Source organism: Phyllobates terribilis, unplaced genomic scaffold, assembly GCF_046119375.1.
Source record: "Phyllobates terribilis strain yellow unplaced genomic scaffold, ASM4611937v1 Scaffold_7__3_contigs__length_470593459, whole genome shotgun sequence".
Taxonomy (NCBI): Eukaryota; Metazoa; Chordata; class Amphibia; order Anura; family Dendrobatidae; genus Phyllobates; species Phyllobates terribilis.
In genome coordinates, this window is record NW_027362767.1 from 256,857,128 (window position 1) to 256,883,661 (window position 26,534).

General features: G+C 44.3%; 2 protein-coding genes across 5 annotated transcripts in view; both read left to right on the forward strand.

Annotated features, from left to right (window-relative positions):
• The window catches only part of SLC38A5 (solute carrier family 38 member 5), a 63,513-nt gene extending 40,075 nt beyond the window's left edge, over positions 1-23,438 (forward strand). For 2 of the 4 annotated variants that reach the window (XM_073640412.1, XM_073640411.1), the window contains exons 2-17: positions 2,237-2,317; positions 8,381-8,548; positions 8,914-8,995; positions 14,120-14,235; positions 15,271-15,344; positions 15,998-16,090; positions 16,322-16,403; positions 16,512-16,594; positions 16,859-16,917; positions 17,278-17,406; positions 17,490-17,569; positions 17,707-17,807; positions 17,931-18,055; positions 18,591-18,735; positions 22,194-22,297; positions 22,417-23,438. In XM_073640412.1, the coding sequence (XP_073496513.1) occupies positions 8,451-8,548; positions 8,914-8,995; positions 14,120-14,235; positions 15,271-15,344; positions 15,998-16,090; positions 16,322-16,403; positions 16,512-16,594; positions 16,859-16,917; positions 17,278-17,406; positions 17,490-17,569; positions 17,707-17,807; positions 17,931-18,055; positions 18,591-18,735; positions 22,194-22,297; positions 22,417-22,521 (1,476 nt within the window). In that variant the 5' untranslated portion in view covers positions 2,237-2,317; positions 8,381-8,450 and the 3' untranslated portion in view covers positions 22,522-23,438. The remainder of the gene's footprint in view (positions 1-2,236; positions 2,318-8,380; positions 8,549-8,913; positions 8,996-14,119; positions 14,236-15,270; positions 15,345-15,997; positions 16,091-16,321; positions 16,404-16,511; positions 16,595-16,858; positions 16,918-17,277; positions 17,407-17,489; positions 17,570-17,706; positions 17,808-17,930; positions 18,056-18,590; positions 18,736-22,193; positions 22,298-22,416) is intronic. The other 2 variants (XM_073640414.1, XM_073640413.1) reach the window with 1 other exon arrangement.
• Positions 23,439-25,580: 2,142 nt separating this feature from the next.
• WAS (WASP actin nucleation promoting factor) overlaps positions 25,581-26,534 on the forward strand; it is a 28,472-nt gene continuing 27,518 nt past the window's right edge. The window contains exon 1 of the mRNA XM_073640410.1: positions 25,581-25,774. Coding sequence (XP_073496511.1) covers positions 25,661-25,774 — 114 coding nt within the window. The 5' untranslated portion in view covers positions 25,581-25,660. The remainder of the gene's footprint in view (positions 25,775-26,534) is intronic.

Here is a 26,534-nt window from a genome sequence, read left to right on the forward strand (position 1 = left end):
ATACCAGGGATACAGAGCGGTCTGCGCCCTAATACCAGGGGTACAGAGCGGCCTGCACCCTAATACCAGGGATATAGAGCGGTCTGCGCCCTAATACTAGGGGTACAGAGCGGCCTCCGCCATAATACCAGGGATACAGATCGAACCTGAGCCCTAATACCAGGGGTAGAGAGCGGCCTGCACCCTAATACAAGGGATACAGAAATCCTGCGCCCTAATACCAGGGATATAGAGCGAGCTGCACCCTAATACCAGGGATACAGAGCGGCCTGCGCCCTAATACCAGGGATACAGAGCGGCCTGCACCCTAATACCAGGAATACAGAGTGGTCTGCGCCCTAATACCAGGGGTACAGAGCGACCTCCGCCCTAATACCAGGTATACAGAGCGACCTGAGCCCTAATACCAGGGGTAGAGAGCGGCCTGCACCCTAATGCAAGGGATACAGAAATACTGCGCCCTAATACCAGGGATATAGAGCGAGCTGCACCCTAATACCAGGGGTACAGAGCGACCTGAGCCCTAATACCAGGGATACAGAGCGGTCTGCGCCCTAATACCAGGGGTACAGATCGGCCTGCACCCTAATACCAGGGATACAGAGCGGTCTGCGCCCTAATACCAGGGGTACAGAGCGGCCTCCGCCCTTATACCAGGGATACAGAGCGACCTGAGCCCTAATACCAGGGGTAGAGAGCGGCCTGCATCCTAATACAAGGGATACAGAAATCCTGCGCCCTAATACCAGGGATATAGAGCGAGCTGCACCCTAATACCAGGGATACAGAGCGGCCTGCGCCCTAATACCAGGGATATAGAGCGAGCTGCACCCTAATACCAGGGATACAGAGCGATCTGCGCCCTAATACCAGGGGTACAAAGCGATCTGCGCCCTAATACCAGGGGTACAGAGCGGCCTGCGCCCTAATACCAGGGGTACAGAGCGGCCTGCACCCTAATACCAGGGATACAGAGCGGCCTGCGCCCTAATACCAGGGATACAGAGCGGCCTGCGCCCTAATACCAGGGATATAGAGCGAGCTGCACCCTAATACCAGGGATACAGAGCGAGCTGCACCCAAATACCAGGGATACAGAGCGGCCTGCGCCCTAATACCAGGGATATAGAGCGAGCTGCACCCTAATACCAGGGATATAGAGCGAGCTGCACCCTAATACCAGGGATACAGAGCGAGCTGCACCCAAATACCAGGGATACAGAGCAGCCTGCGCCCTAATACCAGGGATGTAGAGCGAGCTGCACCCTAATACCAGGGATACAGAGCGAGCTGCACCCAAATACCAGGGATACAGAGCGATCTGCGCCCTAATACCAGGGGTATAGAGCGATCTGCGCCCTAATACCAGGGGTACAGAGCAGCCTCCGCCCTAATACCAGGGATACAGAGCGGTCTGCGCCCTAATACCAGGGGTACAGAGCTGCCTCCGCCCTAATACCAGGGATACAGAGCGGTCTGCGCCCTAATACCAGGGGTACAGAGCGGCCTCCGCCCTAATACCAGGGATACAGAGCGGTCTGCGCCCTAATACCAGGGGTACAGAGAGCGGTGAGCGCCCTAATACCAGGGATCCAGAGCGGCCTGCGCCCTAATACCAGGGATATAGAGCGAGCTGTACCCTAATACCAGGGATACAGAGTGGCCTGCGCCCTAATACCAGGGATATAGAGCAAGCTGCACCCTAATACCAGGGGTACAGAGCGAGCTGCACCCTAATACCAGGGGTACAGAGCGGTCTGCGCCCTAATACCAGGGGTACAGAGAGCGGTCTGCGCCCTAATACCAGGGATACAGAGCGGTCTGCGCCCTAATACCAGGGGTACAGAGAGCGGTCTGCGCCCTAATACCAGGGATCCAGAGCAGCCTGCGCCCTAATAGCAGGGATACAGAGCGGTCTGCGCCCTAATACCAGGGATACAGAGCGGTCTGCGCCCTAATACCAGGGATACAGAGCGGTCTGCGCCCTAATACCAGGGATACAGAGCGGCCTGCACCCTAATACCAGGGATACAGAGCGGTCTGCGTCCTAATACCAGGGATACAGAGCGGCCTGCACCCTAATACCAGGGATACAGAGCGGTCTGCGCCCTAGTATATCAGTGCCAGATGGTTCTGTGGGTGATGCTCAGTGTTGTATGTGTGTGACATTCATGGTTAGTGTGGAGGATTTCACAAGTGAACACGATGTGCTGACTTTAGATTTTGTGTCTTGCAGGGTAGGATGGAAAGATTCACCGTCTGTTGTAGGACACTGTAACGTACCATCAGCACATCACCATCCAGCCGTACACCACAGGTAAATGCACTACTATCATTACATAATCTGAAGAATTCATCCAACAGATTATTTAGAGGAAACCAAGACCTGAATAAAAAAATAAATACAAAAAAACATAATATCAAAAACTGGATTTTCTATATTATGGTGATGCAAAAAATTTGCGTCAATCAGACAGGGCTCTGCATAGCCTCATTCTCGGGACCATTGGGGTCCCAGCGGACAGACCCCCTAGCAATCAGTAAATTATTCTCTGTTCTATAGATGAAGTCTTACTTTGTAAAAACCTTGTAACTGGGCCAGTTTACCGTTCAGGGGCCGAGAAAGGTTGGATGACAACATCATTTATATAAGGCATGGCTGAATCAAAGTTTTGGAAAGAAGAGGACGACTCAAGGACTTTCCATGAATGCACAAGAAGGTCTATATTCGCAAAAGCAGCCACGGTGTTTTATAAAGGCCTCCATTGAAACGACAGGGTAATTGCTGGTCACTGGCATCTCGGGAATGGCTATTAAAAGACACAAGGCTTCTCCTCCTCCCTCTGTCCAGAAGACGCCCCACTCCCCTGCTTATATCTCATGTAAACATTTATGGCTATGGAAGATTTTGCTTTCTACTTTTGGAATATTGCTCTTAAAGGGGCGACTAAACCTAAAATCTCGAGGTCATAAATGTGCAGGAGCATTATAAGAGTCAGTGCAAACATCCGTCACTTATATAGATGTGTCCGGAGCTTATTAGAGATATGTGACATGAGGTAGCTATCATGGAGTAGATATTTTCTGAGAAATACTTCAGAAGAACAGTAGTCAGCTTCTCCTTAAACTGAAATGACTGATAACAGAGAACAAAAAAAGTCCTGCTGCAGCGGGATGATGGACACACATTACAGCCAAAATTTGACTTAAGGGCTCCTCAGCTGTGTCGTAATCATTAAGGAGGTTCCATGTAGGGTTAAAGGGCTGCTCAGCGGTGGTGTAAACATACAGAAGGTCCGGTGTAGGGCTAAAAGGCCTTTCAGCTGTGCTGTAAACATACAGAAGGTCCGATGTAGGGTTAAAGGGCTGCTCAGCCGTGCTGTAAACATACTGGAGGTCCAGTGTAGGTTAAAGGGCTGCTCAGCCGTGCTGTAAACATACAAGAGGTCTAGTGTAGGGTTAAAGGGCTGCTCAGCTGTGCTGTAAACATACAGAAGGTCCGGTGTAGGGTTAAAAGGCTGCTCAGCTGTGCTGTAAACATACAGGGGGTCCGGTGTAGGGTTAAAGGGCTGCTCAGCCATGCTGTAGACATACAGGAGGTCCGATGTAGGGTTAAAGGGCTCCTCAGTCATGCTGTAAACATACAGAAGGTCCGGTGTAGGGTTACAGGGCTCCTCAGTCATGCTGTAAACATACAGAAGGTCCGGTGTAGGGTTACTGGGCCTCTCAGTCGTGCTGTAAACATCCAGGAAGTCCGGTGTAGGGTTAAAGGGCTCCTCAGTCATGCTGTAAACATACAGAAGGTCCGGTGTAGGGTTACAGGGCCTCTCAGCCGTGCTGTAAACATACAGGAAGTCCGGTGTAGGGTTAAAGGGCTCCTTGGCCGTGCTTTAAACATACAGGAGGTCCGTTGTAGGGTTAAAGGGCTCCTCAGACATGCTGTAAACATACAAAAGGTCCAGTGTAGGGTTAATGGGCCTCTCATCCGTGCTGTAAACATACAAAAGGTCCAGTGTAGGGTTAATGGGCCTCTCAGCCGTGCTGTAAACATACAGAAGGTCCAGTGTAGGGTTAAAGGGCTCCTTGGCCGTGCTGTAAACATACAGGAGGTCTGTTGTAGGGTTAAAGGGCTGCTCAGCCATGCTGTAAACATACAGAAGGTCCAGTGTAGGGTTAAAGGGCCTCTCAGCCGTGCTGTAAACATACAGGTGGTCCGGTATATGGTTAAAGGGCCGCTCAGCCGTGCTGAAAATATACAGGAGGTCGGGTGTAGGGTTAAAGGGCCTCTCAGCTGTTCTGTAAACATACAGAAGGTCCGATGCAGGGTTAAAGGGCTGCTCAGCCGTGCTGTAAACATACAGGAGGTCCGGTGTAGGATTAAAGGGCTCCTTGGCTGTACTTTAAACATACAGGAGGTCTGGTGTAGGGTTAAAGGGCTGCTCAGTTGTGCTGTAAGCTTACAGGAGGTTGGGTGTAGGGTTAAAGGGCTGCTCAGCCGTGCTGTAAACATACAGGAGGTCCGGTGTAGGGTTAAAGGGCTGCTCGGCCTTGGTTTAAACATACAGGAGGTCCAGTGTAGGGTTAAAGGGCTCCTCAGCAGTGCTGTAAACATACAAGAGGTCTGGTGTAGGGTTAAAGGGCTGCACAACCAAGCTGTAAACATACAGGAAGTCCGTTGTAGGGTTAAAGGGCTCCTCAGCCATGCTGTAAACATACAGGAGGTCCGGTGTAGGGTTAAAGGGCTGCTCGGCCTTGGTTTAAACATACAGGAGGTCCAGTGTAGGGTTAAAGGGCTCCTCAGCAGTGCTGTAAACATACAAGAGGTCTGGTGTAGGGTTAAAGGGCTGCACAACCAAGCTGTAAACATACAGGAAGTCCGCTGTAGGGTTAAAGGGCTGCTCAGCCGTGCTGTAAACATACAGGAGGTCCGGTGTAGGATTAAAGGGCTCCTTGGCTGTGCTTTAAACATACAGGAGGTCTGGTGTAGGGTTAAAGGGCTGCTCAGTTGTGCTGTAAGCTTACAGGAGGTTGGGTGTAGGGTTAAAGGGCTGCTCAGCCATGCTGTAAACATACAGGAGGTCCGGTGTAGGGTTAAAGGGCTGCTCGGCCTTGGTTTAAACATACAGGAGGTCCAGTGTAGGGTTAAAGGGCTGCTCAGCCATGCTGTAAACATACAAGAGGTCTGGTGTAGGGTTAAAGGGCTGCACAACCGTGCTGTAAACATACAGGAAGTCCGTTGTAGGGTTAAAGGGCTCCTCAGCCATGCTGTAAACATACAGAAGGTCCAGTGTAGGGTTAAAGGGCTCCTCAGCCGTGCTGTAAACATACAGGAGATCCAGTGTAGGGTTAATGGGCTCCTTGGCCGTGCTGTAAACATACAGGAGGTCCGGTGTAGGGTTAAAGGGCTCCTCAGCCGTGCTGTAAACATACAGGAGGTCCGGTGTAGGGTTAATGGGCTCCTTGGCCGTGCTTTAAACACACAGGAGGTCCGTTGTAGGGTTAAAGGGCTCCTCAGCCATGCTGTAAACATACAAAAGGTCCACTGTAGGGTTAAAAGGCCTCTCAGCCGTGCTGTAAACATACAGAAGGTCCAGTGTAGGGTTAAAGGGCTCCTTGGCCGTGCTTTAAACATACAGGAGGTCTGTTGTAGGGTTAAAGGGCTGCTCAGCCATGCTGTAAACATACAGAAGGTCCAGCGTAGGGTTAAAGGGCCTCTCAGCCGTGCTGTAAACATACAGGAGGTCCGGTATAGGGTTAAAGGGCTCCTCAGCCATGCTGTAGACATACAGGAGGTCCGGTATAGGGTTAAAGGGCTCCTCAGCCGTGCTGTAGACATACAGGAGGTCCAGTGTAGGGTTAGAGGGCTCCTCAGCCGTGCTGTAAACATACAGGAGGTCCGGTGTAAGGTTAAAGGGCTCATTGGCTGTGCTTTAAACATACAGGAGGTCCGTTGTAGGGTTAAAGGGCTCCTCAGCCATGCTGTAAACATACAAAAGGTCCAGTGTATGGTTAAAGGGCCTCTCAGCCGTGCTGTAAACATACAGAAGGTCCAGTGTAGGGTTAACGGGCTCCTTGGCCGTGCTTTAAACATACAGGAGGTCTGTTGTAGGGTTAAAGGGCTGCTCAGCCATGCTGTAAACATTCAGAAGGTCCAGTGTAGGGTTAAAGGGCCTCTCAGCCGTGCTGTAAATATACAGGAGGTCCGGTATAGGGTTAAAGGGCTCCTCAGCCGTGCTGTAAACACACTGGGAGTTTCAGTATAGGATTAAAGGGCTCTTCAACTGTGTCATAAGCATACAGGAGATTTGTAAGGTTAAAAGACTTACAGTAATGTGCAGTATGCATCCATACTTAGTAATGTACTATGGCCACAATCCGGCCCCTGAGTCCAGATCTATACAGTCACAGGTTCAAGTCTCATATCCAGTGCCCATTTCAATGAACTTTACTGACAACGAATATTATTGACATAATCCTCAATAACACATCAGTATTGATCAGAATTTCTGCATACATGTGTCTGACAGACGTCCAATTGGGTTATCAGGTCACCCATGCAGGTATATATAGAGACCAAACCCCAGCATCTGGTGCAGTGCCTGGCAGGCTGCAATTTTCTATCCTCCAAATATTAACCTGCTCACTTGCAGTCGGTCCATCAAAGTGGATCTCTTGGGTTTTATCTAAAAGCAACATATGATAGAGGAGACACTGAACTCGGAGATATATCGTTTTCTATAATTTGACAGCTGTCCATGAATACAAACCCATTTAGGAAAAAGCTGACAATCACTACATGTGGGCAGAGATATAGCCGGACTCCCAAGCTTCCTGTAAGAGTCCTGACAGCAGATAAAAATGCAATATTAAATCATTGAAACAATATATCGCTGAGCTCAGCGTCTCCTCTTCTATCTTATGCTATTCAGTGGGTTGTTAGCTTTTATCTGCATCTATGTGCAGGAATATAGAAAAAACCCTCATTGTTCTATAACTAGTAGAAAAGCATGAAGCAAGGAGTGTGTATATAGGGCTACAGTACAGGGAAATATAACGTACACCACACGTAGAGCAGCAGTTCAGGGAACTGTATCTCTTTTTGGCCTCATGTTGTTTAACTTCTGGTTAAAATAGTCCCGCATCGATGCATAGATTTATTTTTAGAAGTGTAACCGTATACAGTAACGTCGTCCTTCCGACACCTGCACAGTGCTGTAAAGAAGAACATGGAGGGTAGAAACCTTCACAGGAAGCCTCACAGGACTAACATTTCACACACCAGACCAAAAGAGAAAAAGAAAAAAAGAAAAGGTGCTTGAGTGAATTGCTCCTAATTTATTAATGGTATACGCCTCTTAATAATTTTAGCGTATTGTGGACATTCTTTAAAGGGGTATTCCCATCTCCAAGATCCTATCCCAATATGTACTAGGTGTAATAATAATAATAATAATAATAATAATATTAGCAAATATCTACAATTAGAAATTGCACATTTTTGCAATAAGACGGAGTGCACCATCGCTGGGAACTTTTTAGTCTTATACCAAAAATGGTCGTCAGATGATTAATGAATCTGGGCTTGTAACTTATTGACTAGTTGATTGGTAATTTCTCATCTTCTTCCTTCAGGAGCGCAGCCGCTCTTCTGCCTCCCGGCTTCCTGCTTGCTGGTGGGGGAGGGGGGCGTGCGCTCCTGATTCACAGTTTGGACCAGCGGCATGGTCACAGTGCTGGCCTGAACTGTGCTAGTCAACTGCAGTGAAGTACTTGCAAACCCTATAGCAATAAGCTTGCAAGTGCACGTTTCTTGCCTATGAAACCAGCCACAGCTGATAGACTGCAGTAGTGGCCAGTAACTGAGGCAACAAGTTGTAAAAGATAAAATTAAAAAATCTGTTCTTGAAAACAGAGAGGATTTTTGTTAAGGGTGCTTTCACATTGCATTCTTGCCCAGGTTCAATGGTCCCTCAGAGCTTGCGTCCCAACCCCCATGCACCGATGGGGCCATTGACTATAATGGCGGCGACACAATCAGCGTGCGCTCTGACGTGCATCATTTTTGTGTGTATATGCCTACTGGAGGCGGACACTCAGACACAGACTACTACATCTGAATGTCCACCTCCAGTAAGTGTATACAACCAAATATGATGCACGTCAGAGCACACTTTGACTCTGTCGGCACCATTATATTCAATGGCCCCATCAGAGCATATGCTCAAAACCCGTATTGTATTGCAGGGGAGTTTGGACGCAATCCCCAACGGGACCACTGAACGTGGGCAAGGACTCAATGTGAAAGGGGCCTAAGAGCTAAATTGAACTGCATAAGTAATAAAAGTCCACTCATTATTGATTCCTTCTATCACCCCTGTAGGATCGCTGCTCTCCTCCACAGTTGTCATTTTTGAAACCAGTAAATTAATTAGAGGTGCCGAGTTCTCATTATGGAAATGGAAAACTTGGGGGACGGCGAAGATTCTCATATGCTGAATGGGAGTGTGTCTGAAAGCCTTAACACTGACAGACTGACGCTGGAGGAGGGGTAAGAAGACCTGGAGATATTTTTTGGGAAAAAAAATAATATAATAAGAGTGTGGGGAAAAAGTCATAAACTGTCCAAATATCTAGATAATGTTCATGTCCCAGATAGATGTGAACATGGTAAAGATCTGACAAGTAGCTGCACTTACTGTCAATCAGATGCTCTATCACTGTCAAAAGTGCTATCTTGGGTCACACATTTTTGCCAGACATGTAACTCATCTTGTAGAGAGATGACCAATCAGAAGACATGGGGTTGCCATTGTACTGGTCGTCTGTATCTGGTGGAAAGATAACATGGGTGCAAATCAACATAGGATCCATATGTCCTCACGTGATCAGTCATGACTGTACTTTTTATTGCAGATATGAGGCAGAGGAAGCAGCCAGTCAGGAGCAGGAGGGGTTCCTGCAACATGTATCAAGTCAGAAAACCCAGTTCACTGACGTAAGTACCGATTTCTCCAAACAAGACCAATTTTCAGCATCTAGATTTGATTTTAGAAAAATATGAATAAAGCAGATTGAGATGAAAAATGGCAAAATCGGGTCATATTCGCAGTTTCAGCGGAAAGAACAATATAAAAAAAAACAGCAGCAAAAAGTTCTAAATACAGAGAGGTTCCAGTCTTAAGATGTTCTAATTCTCAGGAACGTCGTTACTTTTGTTGTATATGGTTTGTTACAATGTAACAGGTTGAAATGAGAACAGTAATGTCTCTCTTTTTCAGTATGCAAAATTGCTCCTCAATTTTAGGCAGTATCCAAAATACAAAATTGCCTAAAACATCCAAAAAAAGGTAAAACAGAAAAAAAGGTTTCCGCATATAAACCTTTCATATTGGCTTTACACTACAAACAGGACTCCTATTTCCAGAGAAAAACAAATCAAGTGTATGACCAGCTCTCCCCTCTTAGCCAAAGTCATGAAGTAGCTCCCACACCTAAATCATTGGGCCCTGTTTTCCCAATACGTGGGGGCTCAGAGATTTGTGGCATATATGAAAATATATCAAATTTTGGAGATTATGTTATTGTAAAGGCAACCATACATTTGTAATGGAGAGCATAATCTAAAATAACCTAAACTTGTCATTAATCATCCATTAACTTCTTCCTTTATTAATGATGTCCTAACTCAATTTGGTGTCAGGCGGCAATAGACTAAAAACAGTGAATATTCATTCTAAAAATAAAGTGAATATTAATTACAGTCCTGTTCATCATTATTGACACCCATGATGCATAATTTGAAATATCTCCTGAAAAAAATGAATCAACAGGTTTTTGTATAGAGCTCTCGTGTTAAATACTAAAGAGCAAATGATAAACAATAATTTAAAACAAAAAACAATGGGAGGGAAAAATAGAAAAACCTAAGGCTATGTGCCCACGATGCAGAAATGAAGCAGAAAATTTCTGCAGCATTTCTGCATCTCCCTGGCAGAAAAAACGCATGCAGATTGTACAAGCAGATTGTACATGCGTTTTTCCTGCCAAATACATGCGGATTTGAAGCGTTATTCACATGCGTTTCCGCGTGCGGATTGACAAGCGCTTTCCAGGCGATTTTAGCATCACTTGGAAAGTGCTTGACAACTTGGTCACACTATATAAATCCATGCAAACAGCATGGATTTATATAGTGTGACCGTGAAAGAATGTTTAAAAATAAAAAAATAAACCTATACTTACCTTCCGATGGCCCGGCGTGTGTTGCTGCTCTCGTTCCTGGCTGCCAGCTGATCGCAGGACACTGCACTGAAGGGCCTGCGGTCACATGACTGTGACATCACCGCAGGTCCTTCAGTCCTGCCCGCAAGCACAGGGAAGGAGGCCGGGGGCCGTCGGAAGGTGAATATAATCTTTATTTTTTATTTTATTCTCCTCTCCTCCAGAACTGGGTACCATACGCACATTGAACCGCATATAATCCATGAGTACAAATGCACTGACACGGATTATGTGCGTCTCAATGCAAGTCAATGGCGGCGATTACACCGCGCTTCCGCAAAATTAATGGACATGCTGCGGATTTTTGAGCGCAGCATAAACGCTGCGGAAAAATCCGCAGCATGGGCATTGACAGTGCAGCTTGTCATTGGGGACCATGGGGGGCGGATTACCATGCGTTTTTGAAGCGTTTACGCTGCGGAAATTCCGCAGCGTAAACGCTTGAAAAACGCATCGTGAGCAAAGCTTGCTGTGACACTGGTATTGGCACCCTTTACATTAATTTAGTATGGAAACACATTTTGACTCGCCTGTGGTAAATCACAAATCAAATTCTCCTGTGATTGTCGGTGCCCATGTGACATGAATTAGCCTATGAATGATGACTTCAGTGTTTTAAAAAGCCACATTTTAGGCCCTCTTCCTATGTCACAATGATGAAGACAAAGGAGCTGTCTGAGGACATCAGAACTGCTATTATTAGCAATCAGAAGACGTCCAAAGGGTATAAGGCCATCTCCAAAGACCTTGGTATCCCAGTTTCAACAGTGCGCAATGTTATTAAGAAATTTCCCAAGCACGGAACGGTCAAGAACCTCTCTGGATGTGGGGGAAAGAGGAAAATTGACAAGAGATGTCTTCAAAGGTTGGTGCGAATGGTGGAAAAAACATCACGTCAAACATTCAAAGCCCTGAAGGCCAACCTGGAAAAGTCTGGGGTCATGGTTTCAACAAGTACCATACGCTGCACACTAAACCAAGCAGAGCTTTATGGGTGAAGGCCAAGGAAGAAACCATTGCTGAAGAAAAGACATAAAAGGAACAACTGATCTTTGCAAAAGAGTACCTTTACAAACCACAATCCTTCTGGAAAAATGTTCTGTGGACAGATGAAACAAAAACAGGGCTTTTTGGCAATGCAAAGCAACAGTTTATTTACAGATGGTGCAATGAAGCTTATAAGGAAATGAACACCTTACCAACAGTTAAGCATGGTGGAGGAGCCATAATGCTGTAGGGTTGCTTTGCTGTGTCTGGTACTGAAGACCATATCACAGGAATCATGAAATCAGAGAATTATCAAGAGATTTTAGAGTGAAATGTCCTCCCCAGTGCAAGAAAACTTAGTTTGAGTCGAAGATCATGGGTCCTCCACCAAGACAATGACCCAAAGCACACATCCAAAAGTGCAGAAGAATGGTCAAAAAAGAAAAAAATGGATCGTTTTAAAATAGCCAGCAATGAGTCCTGACCTCGATCCCATTGAAAATCTTTGGGGTGAGCTAAAATCTGCCACTGGGAAAAAGAACCCTGCAAACATTCAAGAGCTTGAACATATTGGAAATGAAGAGTGGGAGAAAATTCCAACTGAAAAGTGCAAGAAGCTTATAGATGGGTACAAGAAACGTTTGGAGGCTGTCAACAATGCCAAAGGGTGTGCAACCAAGTATTAATTAGAGGTGCCTTTATTGCTGCACATGCTGTTCATTCTGTTTTTCTTTGAAATTGCAACATGGAAGTTGAAAAACAATGTTTTATTGTTGTATTTCCTTTGACCACTTATAAAAAATCCTGAGGATATAACTTTGGTACATTTCCATATATTTCTGAAGATATTGTACAGTCTATGAAAAAAATGAAGGGGTGCAAATAATGGTGAGCAGCACTGTAAGAGTTTTCCTTCCTTAAGAAATCTGTATATGGCGGAGTGAAAACATGACGCATGAACCATCTTCGAAAGTGAATCTCCAGAGGTCTATAGATTTAGGAGAGACAATAAGTAACACAGTTGTCCTCAGGCAGTGTTGACAAAGGTCTGAAGTGGTCCATGGTATAAAATGACCATCTGTAAAACACTTGAATAGCTACAAGGACTTCATTGTCATTGCCCTTATTCTCGTTTTCACTATTCCCTTTATGTCTAATAACGAGCCAACCAGTCCAAGCCATTATTTCAGAGAGATCTGTTAAGATACCTTGTAGCTCCAAATTTTCATCCAATCTAATGTATACGGCCGGCGGCAGACGTTTGGTTAACCTAAATAATAACATAAGCTGAAGTCACGCATGAAGTGAAGCTCTCCGTTCTTGAAGTTCTCAAAACAGTGCTAGCTAATGAGGACATGATATATTTATCCTCCTGCGTTTTTGGAATGTCACCTAAAATAAGTCTCATAACGTTATAGTGGTCAAGTCCTGATGTTTTCCGACGTCATCATTATAAGCTTAACGAGCGTATTTGGGATCAAGATGGGGCAGAAATAAACTGAAGACAAAGATCCTAATATTCATCAGTATCTAGAAGATCAAACATTAAGTCGTAGGTTAACCTTATTTTGTGGTGTCTGAGAAAATCATTACCACCAGTCTCAAAGCTCATTGTTTCTTCTTCTTTCTCGAAAAGCTTTATCTTCTGTTATTTCTAGAAATTTTTACAGCAATAAATTCCAACTTTCTCTGTTGAGGACTTGCATTGAATAGACAAGATGACCGTCTTGCTGAAACCACCACTCTGTATTATGAAATACTGCAAAAATATCCCTTTAGAACCATTGAATGGCATTTCTCTCAACGCTCCAGTACAGAAACTTCAGAGGGTTAGCACTTGTAAATGGTATCATCATTTCTTCCTGGCCATTTTCTCTGGCTATTGAGACTTCTCAGTGCGTTACCTTCAATATCAATAAGAAGACAACGATGCCTTATATCATTTTATAATAGCACAAGTCCGCTGGTTTCCAGGCAACTAAGGAAAAAGCTATAAAGCTGCAGTGTCATCTTGTACCTTCTCCGAACAGCAGGCAGTAAAGGAGAGAAATTAGTGTTGTCTATGATTCCCAATTCATGCAGCAAAACTGAAGTTTAAAAGGGATTGTCTGTCTTTGGGGACATTTTATTAATATATTTTTACTCAAATATATACAATTGGAGCAAAAAAATATATATTTTTGCTATTAGACTTCACTAAAAATGTAAAGGGGTTTTCAGTTTACAAAAACTGTCAATTACCCACTGGATAGGTGATAATTCTTAGATAGGTGTTGGTTCTAATCACTGGGATCTTCATTGATTGCCAGAATGGAGCAATTACTTGCCCTGTCCTCACCAGGCCCCAAGAAAGAGGATGATTGGAGCAGATGGTTCAATACCTGCACTAATGGGAGGACAGGTGGACAGAACTGCCCTTTTCTGAAGATCGGTGGATATTCCAGCAATGGAGCCCATTCTGATGGAAGAGTCCTCACAATGTGGAGTGCTTTAGGTATCCCAGTGTCTTCTTGTGACCTGAGAAACACTGCGGTCACTGTTGATTTTCTGTCCCTACAATGATGTGGCTTGGGGTTTATCCTCCATAAGGGGGTATGCTATCACTGCGCAGCTGTATGGTACATGTCCATAGACACAGAGGCATCAATTCACTATAGGTCAGTAAACAAGGTGACTCAGTACAAACTGGATTACTGTTCACTGATTGCTATAATGACGTGATATATACGTAAACACCTCATTCCAGTTATGTATGAGCTTCTGTAAGTATATAAAAAAAAATATAAAAAAACATGCATATTGATCAGGGCCAGTCTAAGACGTCTCCGTTCTTGTGCTGTTTCTTCCGCAGTTTGATGGAAAGACGTCTTTTGGGATGTCAGTATTTAACCTGAGCAATGCCATCATGGGCAGTGGAATCCTGGGCCTCGCCTTTGCCATGTCCAACACAGGAATCATTCTGTTTGTGTAAGTTTATGCTCCCCTTCCCTGACAATACACGGTCTCCTGGCTCTGGTCCAGCCTGCTATCAGTTTGGGAAAGTCCTTTCCATGAACAGCTTCTGGCTGTACGCAGCTGCTCGTAGAGAGATTGCAGGCCCACATTCCCACAGTCACTGCTCACAGACGTCTTCTGTACAGATATATGACCTGCCCCTAATATAGGCCCATATACTGTACAAATATACCTTCTGTCTACTGTACAGATATGTTGGACCCGACGGGCACATACGCAGGATTATCAGGATGGAAAATCTGCAGTGTATTACATTGGCAAATCCATGCTGTTTATGAGAACATAAAGGGATCCTGTCACGTTGTACATGCAGTCCTATCTGAGATCAGTACAGAATACATGAGAAGCTGAGCAGAATTATATAAAGATTTCTAGAAAGATTCAGAATAACATGTACTTTATTCATTGAATTCCTGAATGGTGATGGTATGCATAGGAGTCAAGTGGGCGGTCCTACTAATGATTGACAGCCATCTCTGCATGCACAGTCATACAGGGGAGACTGTCAATCATTGAAGAGGACCACCTACTGGACTCACCCATATAAACACCAGGAATTTCCATAAATAAAATACCAGTTTTAATGAAAGTTTTCCCACAACAAATGTCTATGGATCTGCTCAGCTCCTCTGGCTCTATAACATCTTGCCTGCAGATCAGATTCTGTTTTCAACATGACAGGTTCCCTTTTAAGAAATCTGATGCACACGCTGCAGAGAATAGTCACAGCGTAAAAGCGGACTGGTGATGCAGACTGGAAATCCGCAGCGCCTACATTTATAGCGCAGAGTATAGTCAGCAGTTCACTCTCTGCAATGCAAAGGACGTATGTAAATTTAGAGGCAACATAATTTATAGATGTAAGGTCGTCTTTGCATTACACAGATATATAGGCTGCCCGGTATACAGACAAGTGAGTGAAATAAATGCTTCTTCGCCTTATTATAGTGATATTTGTAGACATGGCTCTGTTAATCTCCTTTGTAGGATCCTTCTGACACTCATCGCTGTCATGTCTGCTTACTCCATCCAGCTCCTCCTCAAGTGTTCTGGTGTTGTGGGTGAGTGGCCATTGTTCTTCTTGTGTTTAGCATACATTGTTGTTGTTGTCTGAGGACCTCCTGTTATAGCTAGCAAGAAGGGATACATCAAATTCTGTATTACCTATTCTATTAACCCTTCTCACACACAGTATCTCCCAGGATAGGTGATTACTTGTAGATCAGTGAGGGTCTGACTGCTGGGACCCGCACCAATCCACAGAAAGGGAATTTTTTTAAATAGTTATCCTCATTTAGAAAGGAGTGGTAGTGCAAATGCCCGGCTCCCGCTCCATTCATTCTCTATCACGCTGCTGAAAAAAGCTGAGCGCATGAATGGAGTGGTGGTTGGGCATGTACAATGCTACTCTGCTCTAAATAGGGATAAAAGGGCTCCATACTGCGTACTGCAGAGGGTCCCAGCAAGCGGACCCCCACAATCTATAATTTATCGGATTTTTGGGACAGACGATAAATTTATCTTCACTAAACCACCCCTTTCAATGTGAATGTTTTCTGTCCTAAAGATGGAGCACAGATTCCTGGTTTTGTTTATTCTGTGAGGAGCTTTCCCCTGCGCTCACTGCTGTCCCCTCCTGTATAATGTAAGACATAGTGGGGAGAAGGGCAAAAATTGCCACTCATTGGCCTTGTTCATGCTTTCTCCTGGGCAGGTATTCGTGCCTATGAACAACTAGGACAGAGAGCATTTGGACCTATAGGAAAAATTCTGGCTGCGTTAATCATAACCATTCATAATGTGGGCGGTAAGTAAAAGTCCAATATGCGCCTTCTAATAAACTAAGTGCACTTTCCACCAATGATTTTATTTTTAGACTGCTTTACTAAATGCCAATCTTAATAAAGTTGTCTCTTTTTCAATGGTCCTGTTTAAATGTACAGCAGTCCATTCCTTACATGGGGCATTGGGATGGTGGCGGAGCCAAGGACCACTGCTTGTTAAAAGTCTAATATTATTGTTTTTTTTTCTTTCCCAGCAATGTCCAGTTATTTATATATTATCAAGTATGAGCTTCCCCTTGTAATTCAGGCCTTCCTGGGACTGACTGAACCAACTGGGTAAGATCAGAAAGGTCATGCTTTGATCTGTGTGTATGAGAGTGTCACCGGTGTAAATGACAACCCACGTGATATGTTCTCGACGTCTGAGTGTTCTCTTCTCTGCAGGGACTGGTTTTTAAATGGTAACTATCTCATCATCATTGTCAGTATCTTCATCATTCTGCCACTCGCGCTCATGAAACATCTAGGTAAGACCTAAAGCCATTGATTGCATTTGGTGAGCTTGTATATTCAGGACAGGGCTTTATCCAGTGGTTTGCTAGCTGTTGTGAGACTACAGCTCTTGCTATGCACTGACAAGCAAGCTGGGCGTTTCAGTCCTGCAATAGCATAAAGCATGACCATGTAAAGGCTGCCTATGGATGCACATCAGTATGTTACTGCATGTTGCACCTGTGTGTCATACCTGAACATGAATTAGCTTTCATCTGTCCGCTTTGTCTCTCTATCAGGTTATTTGGGTTACACAAGCGGCTTTTCTCTCAGCTGTATGGTGTTCTTCCTGTGTGTGGTAAGTTGTACCATTTTTTTCTGCCTGCAAATCCATACCTGGGCCATAGGGTGCAATTATAAGAAATACTGGATCAATGTCACACTGTCAAGTTCTAGGAAACGGCAATAACATTGTTGGCCTGTAGGTGGCACTGCATCCCCTGTATTAAAATTATGCATTAAAGCTCTGCAACTCTGAAACTACAAGTCCCAGCAAGTAACGGAAGCTGCAGACACCACTCATGACATGCTAGGGATCGAAAACTTTGCAGGTTGCAGATCAGATTGTGGAGCGCTCCTTCCTGCACAGCAGCGCTCCTGGGACGGCTATACCTCCCTGTGCATGTCCTCTCCATCCATCTGTGCTTTGTCTCTGCAGGTGATCTACAAGAAAACAGTGATACCATGCCCCCTAAATACAACATATACTGTGCATAATGTCTACACTAATGGCTACAATGCCACAGAGGAGGACTGCTTCCCTAAATTATTTACCTTCAACGCTCAGGTATGTTGGGTCTGTATATACAGGGCCTCGTGTTGCTGTTGACTTTTTCCCTCTCCTAACATCTACAATGACCTTGGTTTCAGAGCGTGTACTCCATCCCCATTATTGCATTTGCCTTTGTGTGCCATCCTGAGGTCCTGCCCATATACACGGAGCTGCGCAGGTACGAATGCTATATAATGACACTTTTACACACCTTGATGATCTCGCAGTGTTAATACCTAGGTGTCTTTATTCCTGTTGCTGGAAGACTCAGCGTACAATACATGTAATATGTTTATATTTCTTTTGTTCATAAAGAGCCACCACAAAACGGATGCAGAACGTGGCAAACGTCTCCATCTTTGCAATGTTTGTCATGTACCTGATGACTGCTCTGTTCGGCTATCTGACTTTCTATGGTAAGGATCATGTAGGAAGAACGGTTTTAAGTTGTACGCCATCGCCTGGTGACAAAGGGTACTACAAGTGTTTCGTCTTCCATTGCCATGTCTGATGATGTCCACATCTGCCCCTTTTGTTAGGTCAAGTGGACTCGGAGATGTTACACACATATAACAAAGTGGACCCCCTGGACAAGCTTGTGCTGTGTGTGCGTCTTGCCGTGTTAGTAGCTGTCACACTGACTGTGCCAGTTGTTCTGTTTCCGGTAGGTGAGACTGTAGTGGATCACTATTAGGCTATGTTCACACTTTGCGTTTTTGCACTTTTTTTCAGCTGCATTTTACAGCACCAGCAAAGTTTGAGATTTCAGAAATCTCATGCACACACCTTGTTTTTTTTTCTGACTGTTTTGTCAAAGAGCTCCATTTTTGCAAAATGCAGCATTTCACTTCTTTCAGCATTTCTCACCCATTCTAAACAATGGGTAGTGCAAAAATGCAGGTATCAGGTTTTGCTGTGTTTTTGGTGCCAAAACCAGATGAAGTTGAATCAGATTTTTTTTAATGCAGTAAACTTTATCTGCATGCAGAAGAGACAAATGTACCCTGACAAAAACGCAGTAAAAACGCACCAAAAAATAAGCAAAACCTGCTTTTTGTAAGCAGCTTAAAACACGGCTTAAAATTTGCATTAAAAAAAACTATGCAAGAAACGCAACATGTAAACATAGCCTTACTGTGATTTTTTTCTTTGTTTTTTTCTTCTAACTTTGTCTTACTCTTTCTGCCATATTACTGCAGATCCGTAGGGCCATCCAGCAGCTTCTTTGCCCCGGACAGGACTTTCGCTGGTGGCGGCACATCCTTATCGCTGTGATTTTGCTGGTAGCTGTCAACCTACTGGTCATCTTTATTCCTAACATTAAGGATATTTTTGGTGTTATTGGTAAGAAGGTCTTCACATTTCATCTGCCAGGCACTCTGCATCCAGCTTTACTAAGCTTCAAAGATGCAGGGGGTTGGTTTGACGGGGGGGGCGGGCAGTTACTTTTTTTCCCTAGATCAGAGTATTTTACAGTACCAAGTGTAAGCATGGCATTTTACAGTCTTCAAATCACAAGAGGAAGCTCTGTACAGACACTGAACAAGCAGGGGGGGCAGCAAAACTAAAGGTTTGAAGCCAACAGAATAATGAGTGCAGCTCTAGAGTACAATATTGGGATGTATCTCAGGATCAATTCAGAATAAGTAGTGTAATGTACAGAGGGTGAAATAAGTATTGAAGTAAGCCCGTCCAATCCACACAGGCAAGGAAATCAAGCAATAGATGTCAATAAATTAAATTATGTGTAATAATGAGAAATGACACCGTAAAAAAGTATTGAACACACTTACTGAAATGTATTTAATACTTGGTACAAAAGCCTTTGTTTGTGATGACAATTTCAAGATGCTTCCTCTATGGAGAAACTAGTCGCAGGCATTGTTCAGGTGTGATTTTGGCCCATTTCTTCCACACAAACACTTCACATCCTAAAGTGTCTGTATCTCCTACGAACTCTGAGCTTTAGTTCCTTCCATACATTTTCTATTGGATTCAGGTCAGGTGACTGGCTCGGCTATTCTACCAGCTTTATTTTCTTTCTCGGAAACCAATTGAAAGTTTCCTTGTCTGTGTGTTTAGGATTATTGTCTTGCTGAAATGTCCACCCTCGTTTCATCTTCATCATCCTGGTAGATGGCAGCAGATTTTTATCAAGAATGTCTCGTTACATTTGTCCATTCATCCTTCCTTCAATGATCTGAAGTTTGCCAGTGCTGTATGCTGAAAAACAGCCCCACACCATGATGTTCCCACCGTCAAACGTCACTGTTGGTATGGTGTATTTGGGATGATATGCAGTGCCTTTTGGCCTTCATACATGATGTGTATTATGGTATCCAAAGAGTTCAATTTTGTTTCATCAGACCAGACTATATTCTCCCAGTATTTCACAGGCTTGTCTAAATGTTGTTGAGCAAACTTTAAACATGCGTTAAGACTATGTTCACTTGTCCTGTAATGATCCGTTAGAACGGATCCAGCAGAAATCTGTTAGGAAAAAAGTTGGCTGACAACTTTTTAGTCCGTTATTCACTAACTGATCTCTGGCGGATTTTTTTTTTAAAACATTGGAGCCAATAGGCAACAGATCCATTAATGTGGCATCCGTTGTTGTCTATTTCTAACGGATCCAGTAAGAAAAAGTATTTTCTTGCCGGATCCATTAGAAATAGATGACAATGGATGCCACATTAACGGATCTGTTGCCCACGAACTCCAATGTAAAAAAAAAAACGGATGCGGCAGAGATCAGTTAGTGAATAACGGACTAAAAAGTTGTCAGCACAACTTTTTTCCTAACGGGTTTCTGCTGGATCTGTTCTAACGGGTCATTACAGGACATGTGAACATAGTCTACCATGCTTTTTGTTCAGCAATGGAGTCTTGCGTGGTGAGCGTGCATACAAGCCATGGAGGTTGATTGCATTACTTATAGTTTTCTTTGAAACAATTGTACCTGCAGATTCCAGGTCTTTCTGTAGTTCTCCACAGGTGGTCCTTGGCTTATGGACAACTCTTCTGATAATTATTTTCACTCCTCTGTCTGAAATTTTGTGGGGAACACCTGGTCAGGGCAGGTTTATGGTGAAATTATGTTCTTTCCGCTTCCGGATTATGGCCCCAAAAGTGCTCACTGGAACCTTCAGTAGTTTAGCAATTTTTCTGTAACCAATGCCATCAGTATGTTTTGCAACAATAAGGTTGCGACGGTCTTGAGACAACTCACTGGTTTTACCCATCATGCGATGTTTCTTGTGTGGCACCTTGGTAATGAGACACCTTTTTATAGGCCATCAGGTGAACCAGCTGATGTTATATTTCAATAACTGGCAGGATTGTTTTCGAATTACTGCTAGATTTCTGCTGGTGTCATGACTTTCCAGGGCTTTTTACACCTCTCTTCATGTGTCCAAGACATTTTCCCTGTGTCATTTCTCATTATTACACATTCCTTAATTTATGGACATCTATGATTTGATTTATTTGCCTGTGTGGATTGGGTGGGTTGTTACCGACATTTGGTTAGAATTGCATGTCAATAGCACCTTTAGAAATATATTTACTTAGACAATTGGTGATGTGGTCATTACTTATTTCACCCACTGTATGTACAGTGACTGCACCAGCAGAATCGTGAGTGCAGCTCTGGAGTATAATACAGGATGTAACTCAGGATCAGTGCAGGATAAGTAATGTAATGTATGTACACAGTGACTGCACCAGCAGAATAGTGAGTGCAGCTCTGGAGTATAATACCGGATGTAACTCAGGATCAGTACAGGATAAGTAATGTAATGTATGTACACCGTGACTGCACCAGCAGAATAGTGAGTGCAGCTCGGGAATATACTACAGGATGTAACTCAGGATCAGTACAGGATAAGTAATGTAATGTGTGTACACAGTGACTGCACCAGCAGAATAGTGAGTGCAGCTCTGGAGTATAATGCAGGATGTAACTCAGGATCAGTACAGGAGAAGTAATGTAATTTATGTACACAGTGACTGCACCAGCAGAATAGTGAGTGCAGCTCTGGAGTATAATACAGGATGTAACTCAGGATCAGTACAGGATAAGTAATGTATGTACACAGTGACTGCACCAGCAGAATAGTGAGTGCAGCTCTGGAGTATAATACCGGATGTAACTCAGGATCAGTACAGGATCAGTAATGTAATGTATGTACACAGTGACTGCACCAGCAGAATACTGAGTGCAGCTCTGGAGGATAATACAGGATGTAACTCAGGATCAGTACAGGATAAGTAATGTAACGTATGTACACAGTGACTGCACAAGCAGAATAGTGAGTGCAGCTCTGGAGTATAATACAGGATGTAACTCAGGATCAGTACAGGATAAGTCATGTAAAGTATGTATACAGTGACTGCACCAGCAGAATAGTGAGTGCAGCTCTAGAGTATAATACAGGATGTAACTCAGGATCAGTACAGGATAAGCAATGTAATCTATGTACACAGTGACTGCACCAGCAGAATAGTGAGTGCAGCTCTGGTGTATAATACAGGATGTAACTCGGGATCAGCACAGGATAAGTAATGTAATGTATGTACACAGTGACTGCACCAGCAGAATAGTGAGTGCAGCTCTGGAGTATAATACAGGATGCAACTCAGGATCAGTACAGGATAAGTGATGTAAAGTATGTATACAGTGTACAAAGTAAATGGGATAAAACACAGGGTGCTCTTTAATAGATTATGTAGTGAAGAATATTTTACATTTTGGAATAAACTGGATGATGGTTTTGACAACTATTACTATTTACTGGCTGTAGGATCTACTTCGGCCCCGAGTCTGATTTTCATCCTTCCGAGTATTTTCTACTTGAAAATTGTGCCCAGAGAGAAGGAACCGCTGTCATCACGTCCAAAGATTCAGGTTTGCAGTCATGGTCTCCCCTTTCTACCAGTTTGACCTTTCCCCAAATCTCTTGTTATCCATCTTCATGTGCAGTGATGCTCCACCCTGTTCTTACATGTCTCCATTTCCATTCACAGGCCGCCCTCTTTGCCTCCCTGGGTTTCGTCTTCATGATAATGAGTCTGACTTTCATAATCGTAGACTGGACAACGACAGGAAAAAGTAACATCGGGGGGCACTAGCACGCCCTTGGCTCCCTCTCCCATGGTTAAGGACAATAGGTCAGACCTCCCTAACCCTGTACACAACATATGAGACTCTAGCTGCTAACACAGGAGTATCGGGAGTAACTGACCAAGGGAAGAGTGGGGCTTGAAAATGAGACATTCTAGGCCATAAGTGAGCTCCTCCAAAACTGTGCTACGCCCCCCAGCTGCTTCAAGGCCTCACTACAATCACTTGACGCATTTGCTTCAGGTTTCTTCGTCTTGGTCATTGGAGGCCGTTTTCGTCAACGGTTCTTGGGACAATCAGTCGTTTTGCTACGAGTATTTACTCATGTCAAGTGCCTCTTCCCTGAACGCTACCAAAATGTCAATGAATCACAGTGTATCTACCTCACCATCCCCTGCCCAGCAGGGGGATCAGCACGCTGCACTCAGGGGGTTAGGTAATCTCTCTAAGAGAGCACACTGCAGCAGCGGAGCATTACAACGTGCCATGTTACACTGTAGAGAGTGTATCTTCATTATGCAGCTTGACACAGCCTGGCTGTGTTACCCCTTGATGATATAAAACTTTATTTCGGCATAGGGCCTCCAATCTATGGTTGCATACGCTCTTAACATGCTCTATACCGGCTAGAATAACTGTTACATAGCAGTCGTCGTATTGACGCGGCTCTTGAAGCTGGTTCCTTACTAGATCACTGTGATCGGCCAAGGTCACATCAGTCTGTTTTGCTTCCCTCCGTCCTGATCACTGTGAATCGTGTGGGATCTCCCCCCTCCCCCGAATCGTCTGCCGTCACTGCGGTGACCTTCCCAAGTCAAACAACCCTGACATGTTACATGCTTGGAGAGCAGCTATACAAGGCATGGTTTACATGTTTGGAGACCATGCAAAAAAAAATATTTTAATAAATTTTTAAAACAAATAATTTGTACAGTTTCTTCTATTATTCTGTGATACAATGGCAGAGGTGTAGAGGATAAGGGATTTCTGAGGGGTGCATCCACCTAACATGTTACATTTCATAGTGAACTCCTGAATGGCAGGAATGGTGGAAAGTTTGCAAATTTCCAACTTTAAAAGGACCCAGTTAGATGAGCCATGAAATGACCAGCGATTGCTGATGAGCTAACATACTGCCGGTCGTTTACTGTCTGACCAGAATTCCATGCAAATCGTATACAAGATCCTTCTGTGTGCATCCAATCATCACCGGTTTACTTGGAGCAATGTGCCGCCATGAACAATACAAGCACCCAATGAATGAGCGTTTTGCTCGTTCATCTGAGGGCTGCAGATGTGTTTACATGAGCCGATAATTGGCAAAAGAGCCTTTTAACTCCTAATTATCTGATCGCATTAAGTATTGTGGTTGTTCTTGGGTGGCCATGCTTTTTTCTGCAATAGTTTTATGCACTGACCCTTACGATGTATAAGTGATTGATTCTGATAAACTGTGTGCGGCTGGTGAAATAAAGACGACCATGTGATTTTGTAATAGAGAACTGAGTAACATCTTCCTCTTGGAAATCTTAACAGAAGAGCTAAAAAGCACAGTAAATGCTGCGGTCTCCATAATTAGAGGGCAAGACCACCTGCCGACTGTGTTTGGATCCCGGCAGGTACGTGCAGATGTGACGTCATCAGCACTGCTCATCTCCCAATGCAGAAGTGAGGGGGCTGGACAACTGCTTTAAAGGAACACTAAACATGGGAATCCTTCAGAATTTCTTCCCCATCCCCCCTTTTGTCAAATATATTAAAAACGTATATAAATAAATATTTTCTGTGTCTTAGTAGTACAGCCATGTCCTCCTCACTGTCCCGTGTCTGGCTGCTAAGGTGCTCACACATCGTCTCTCCTGCTTGCCACAGCACATGCACCCTCAGTGCAGCAGAGAGTGCATATGTTTTTAATGGGAAAATAAAAAACACATTACTGATAGACATCTCTGGCAGCAGCTTATGTCATGGGGGAACAAAGGACTAGATGTTTAAGTTTCAATATGGCCAATCCTTTCCCGCCTCTCACTCCCGACAGCATCTGTTGGGGGAGAGCTGAGAGGCCATTATACATATAAGTTGGTCATTCTGTTCACTGAAATCGATGGAGTTGGAGCTACCGGCTGCAGAGGAGTTTCCTCCCTTGGCCTTTTCTGCAGTAGGACAAAACTATCATTAAACCCCACCTCCTGGCTAGCTTTGTGGTGGGGTTTGGCATACCTATGTCCCAGCCAAAATTGGTTTGACATAAAGAAGCAAAATTATCCCATCCAAAAGTGGGCAAAGGGCAGGTACAAAAATCAATTGTTCTCCTGTAGTTTTCCCTCTTGCTTTCACTAATTCACTAATCCCATTTAAGATATATATGTATGAAAAAAAAACATCCCCAGCAACCAGCTGGTGTAGTGAGGGAAAATTCTTCTGCAGTAGCCGTGTCTTGAGCAAAGGACCCATATGGGCAAAATAGGATGCCTTTATGAGACAACCCCCTTAAAGCACCACTCCAGTGTTTAGTTGTTTTTTTTTTTACAGCTGAAATGGTTTAAGCGCTTACGCGCAATTCCTCTTCCATACACTCACCCTCTGACATCTTCGCCATTTTTGTGGCCCCGATCCCGCGGCGCCATCTCGTGAGTCGCTACATTACAAGCTCTCAATACAAGTCTATGACAGCCAGAACGAGGCTCGGACTTACATTGATTAGTGACCTCCGGCTCGCTCCATGAAACACTGGAGCAGCTGGCAGGTCACAAACTACAGGAGACAGAGCGGAGAGTCGGCGAAAAAGACAGAAGGTGAGTATCAGACAGGGGGCAGGGGACTTAGATTTTAAGTACCACTCCAGCGGTAAAATAAAAAAAATATGCTGGAGTGGTGCTTTAACTTAAGACGTGCTGTTTTTCTCAAGGCAGGGTACACATGGGTATCAAGCGTTCATTTCTCACCCACACAATATTTGATATAGTGGGGGGATGGAAAATCTTCATTGGTGGTATAATATATCCACCCTGCCCCCCAGCACCTCACCAGTCTGTATATCCTGGCTGAACTCACTGGTGGTTTTTCTGCTTCCGTTTGCTCGTATCTATGTAGCTCGGAAGTTCCCTTTTTTAACTTCATGCTCACGACAACGGCCGGGTTCCTACAATGAGCAGAGGGTCGTCCAAAACAGGAGGCCGCACCCAAGAAAATGCTCCCTCTGCCCTCCTTTTGGCACAGGAGAATCAAAAGGTGTTCCAGCTTCTGGGAAGAAAGTGCATGGTGAGAAATGTGGTACTTGGGTGGGCGCTGGGTCAACGCTTTATAAGAAGGCAGAGCTCAGGCAGCTTCTCAAATGCTAATATAGGAAATGCAGCTGAAGTAATTATTACACAGCGATCTCCAGAGCTCAGGTATAACACAAGGTCCATAGTGATACAATGCTGACCAAAGACCTATGCCATAGCTATATTGTCTCTCTCTGCTGTCCCTGTCGACTGTTTTTCACTGATGACCCCAATAAGATGCGTAGCCTAATAACAAGACAGCAACTGGCAGTGCCTCGCTGTTCAGTAAGGAGTCAATCACAAGTCTTTGTGTCAATATTGGTAGAAGAGAAAGTTAAGCGGATCTCTGAATGTCCGCTCCTTGCCAGAGACATTAAAAATAAAACATTTACTTATCAGTGAGCACAGGTTCATGATTCTCCTGCATCCATCCACTCATTACCCAGGAGATGTGAGCAAACAGGGAAGAGTATTAGCTGTCCCTTGTCATCTCTAATTGTATGTACATAATGATGAATGAACCTGCAGAAACCGTGGCCCGAGCAAAGCAAACCTCCCAGTGCTGCAAGCTAATCCGGTCATACAGAACTGAGCTACAACAGCACGCATGTCTGCCGGCAGCAGAGGGAAATTTTGCTAAATTAATTCATTCATAATATAATGAACTGTTTTGATAAAGACTAATGTGTTTAGTGTTTCAATTCCTAATCATTTTAAAAAGGGAACCGTCAGTAGGTTTGAGGCCACTAATCCAC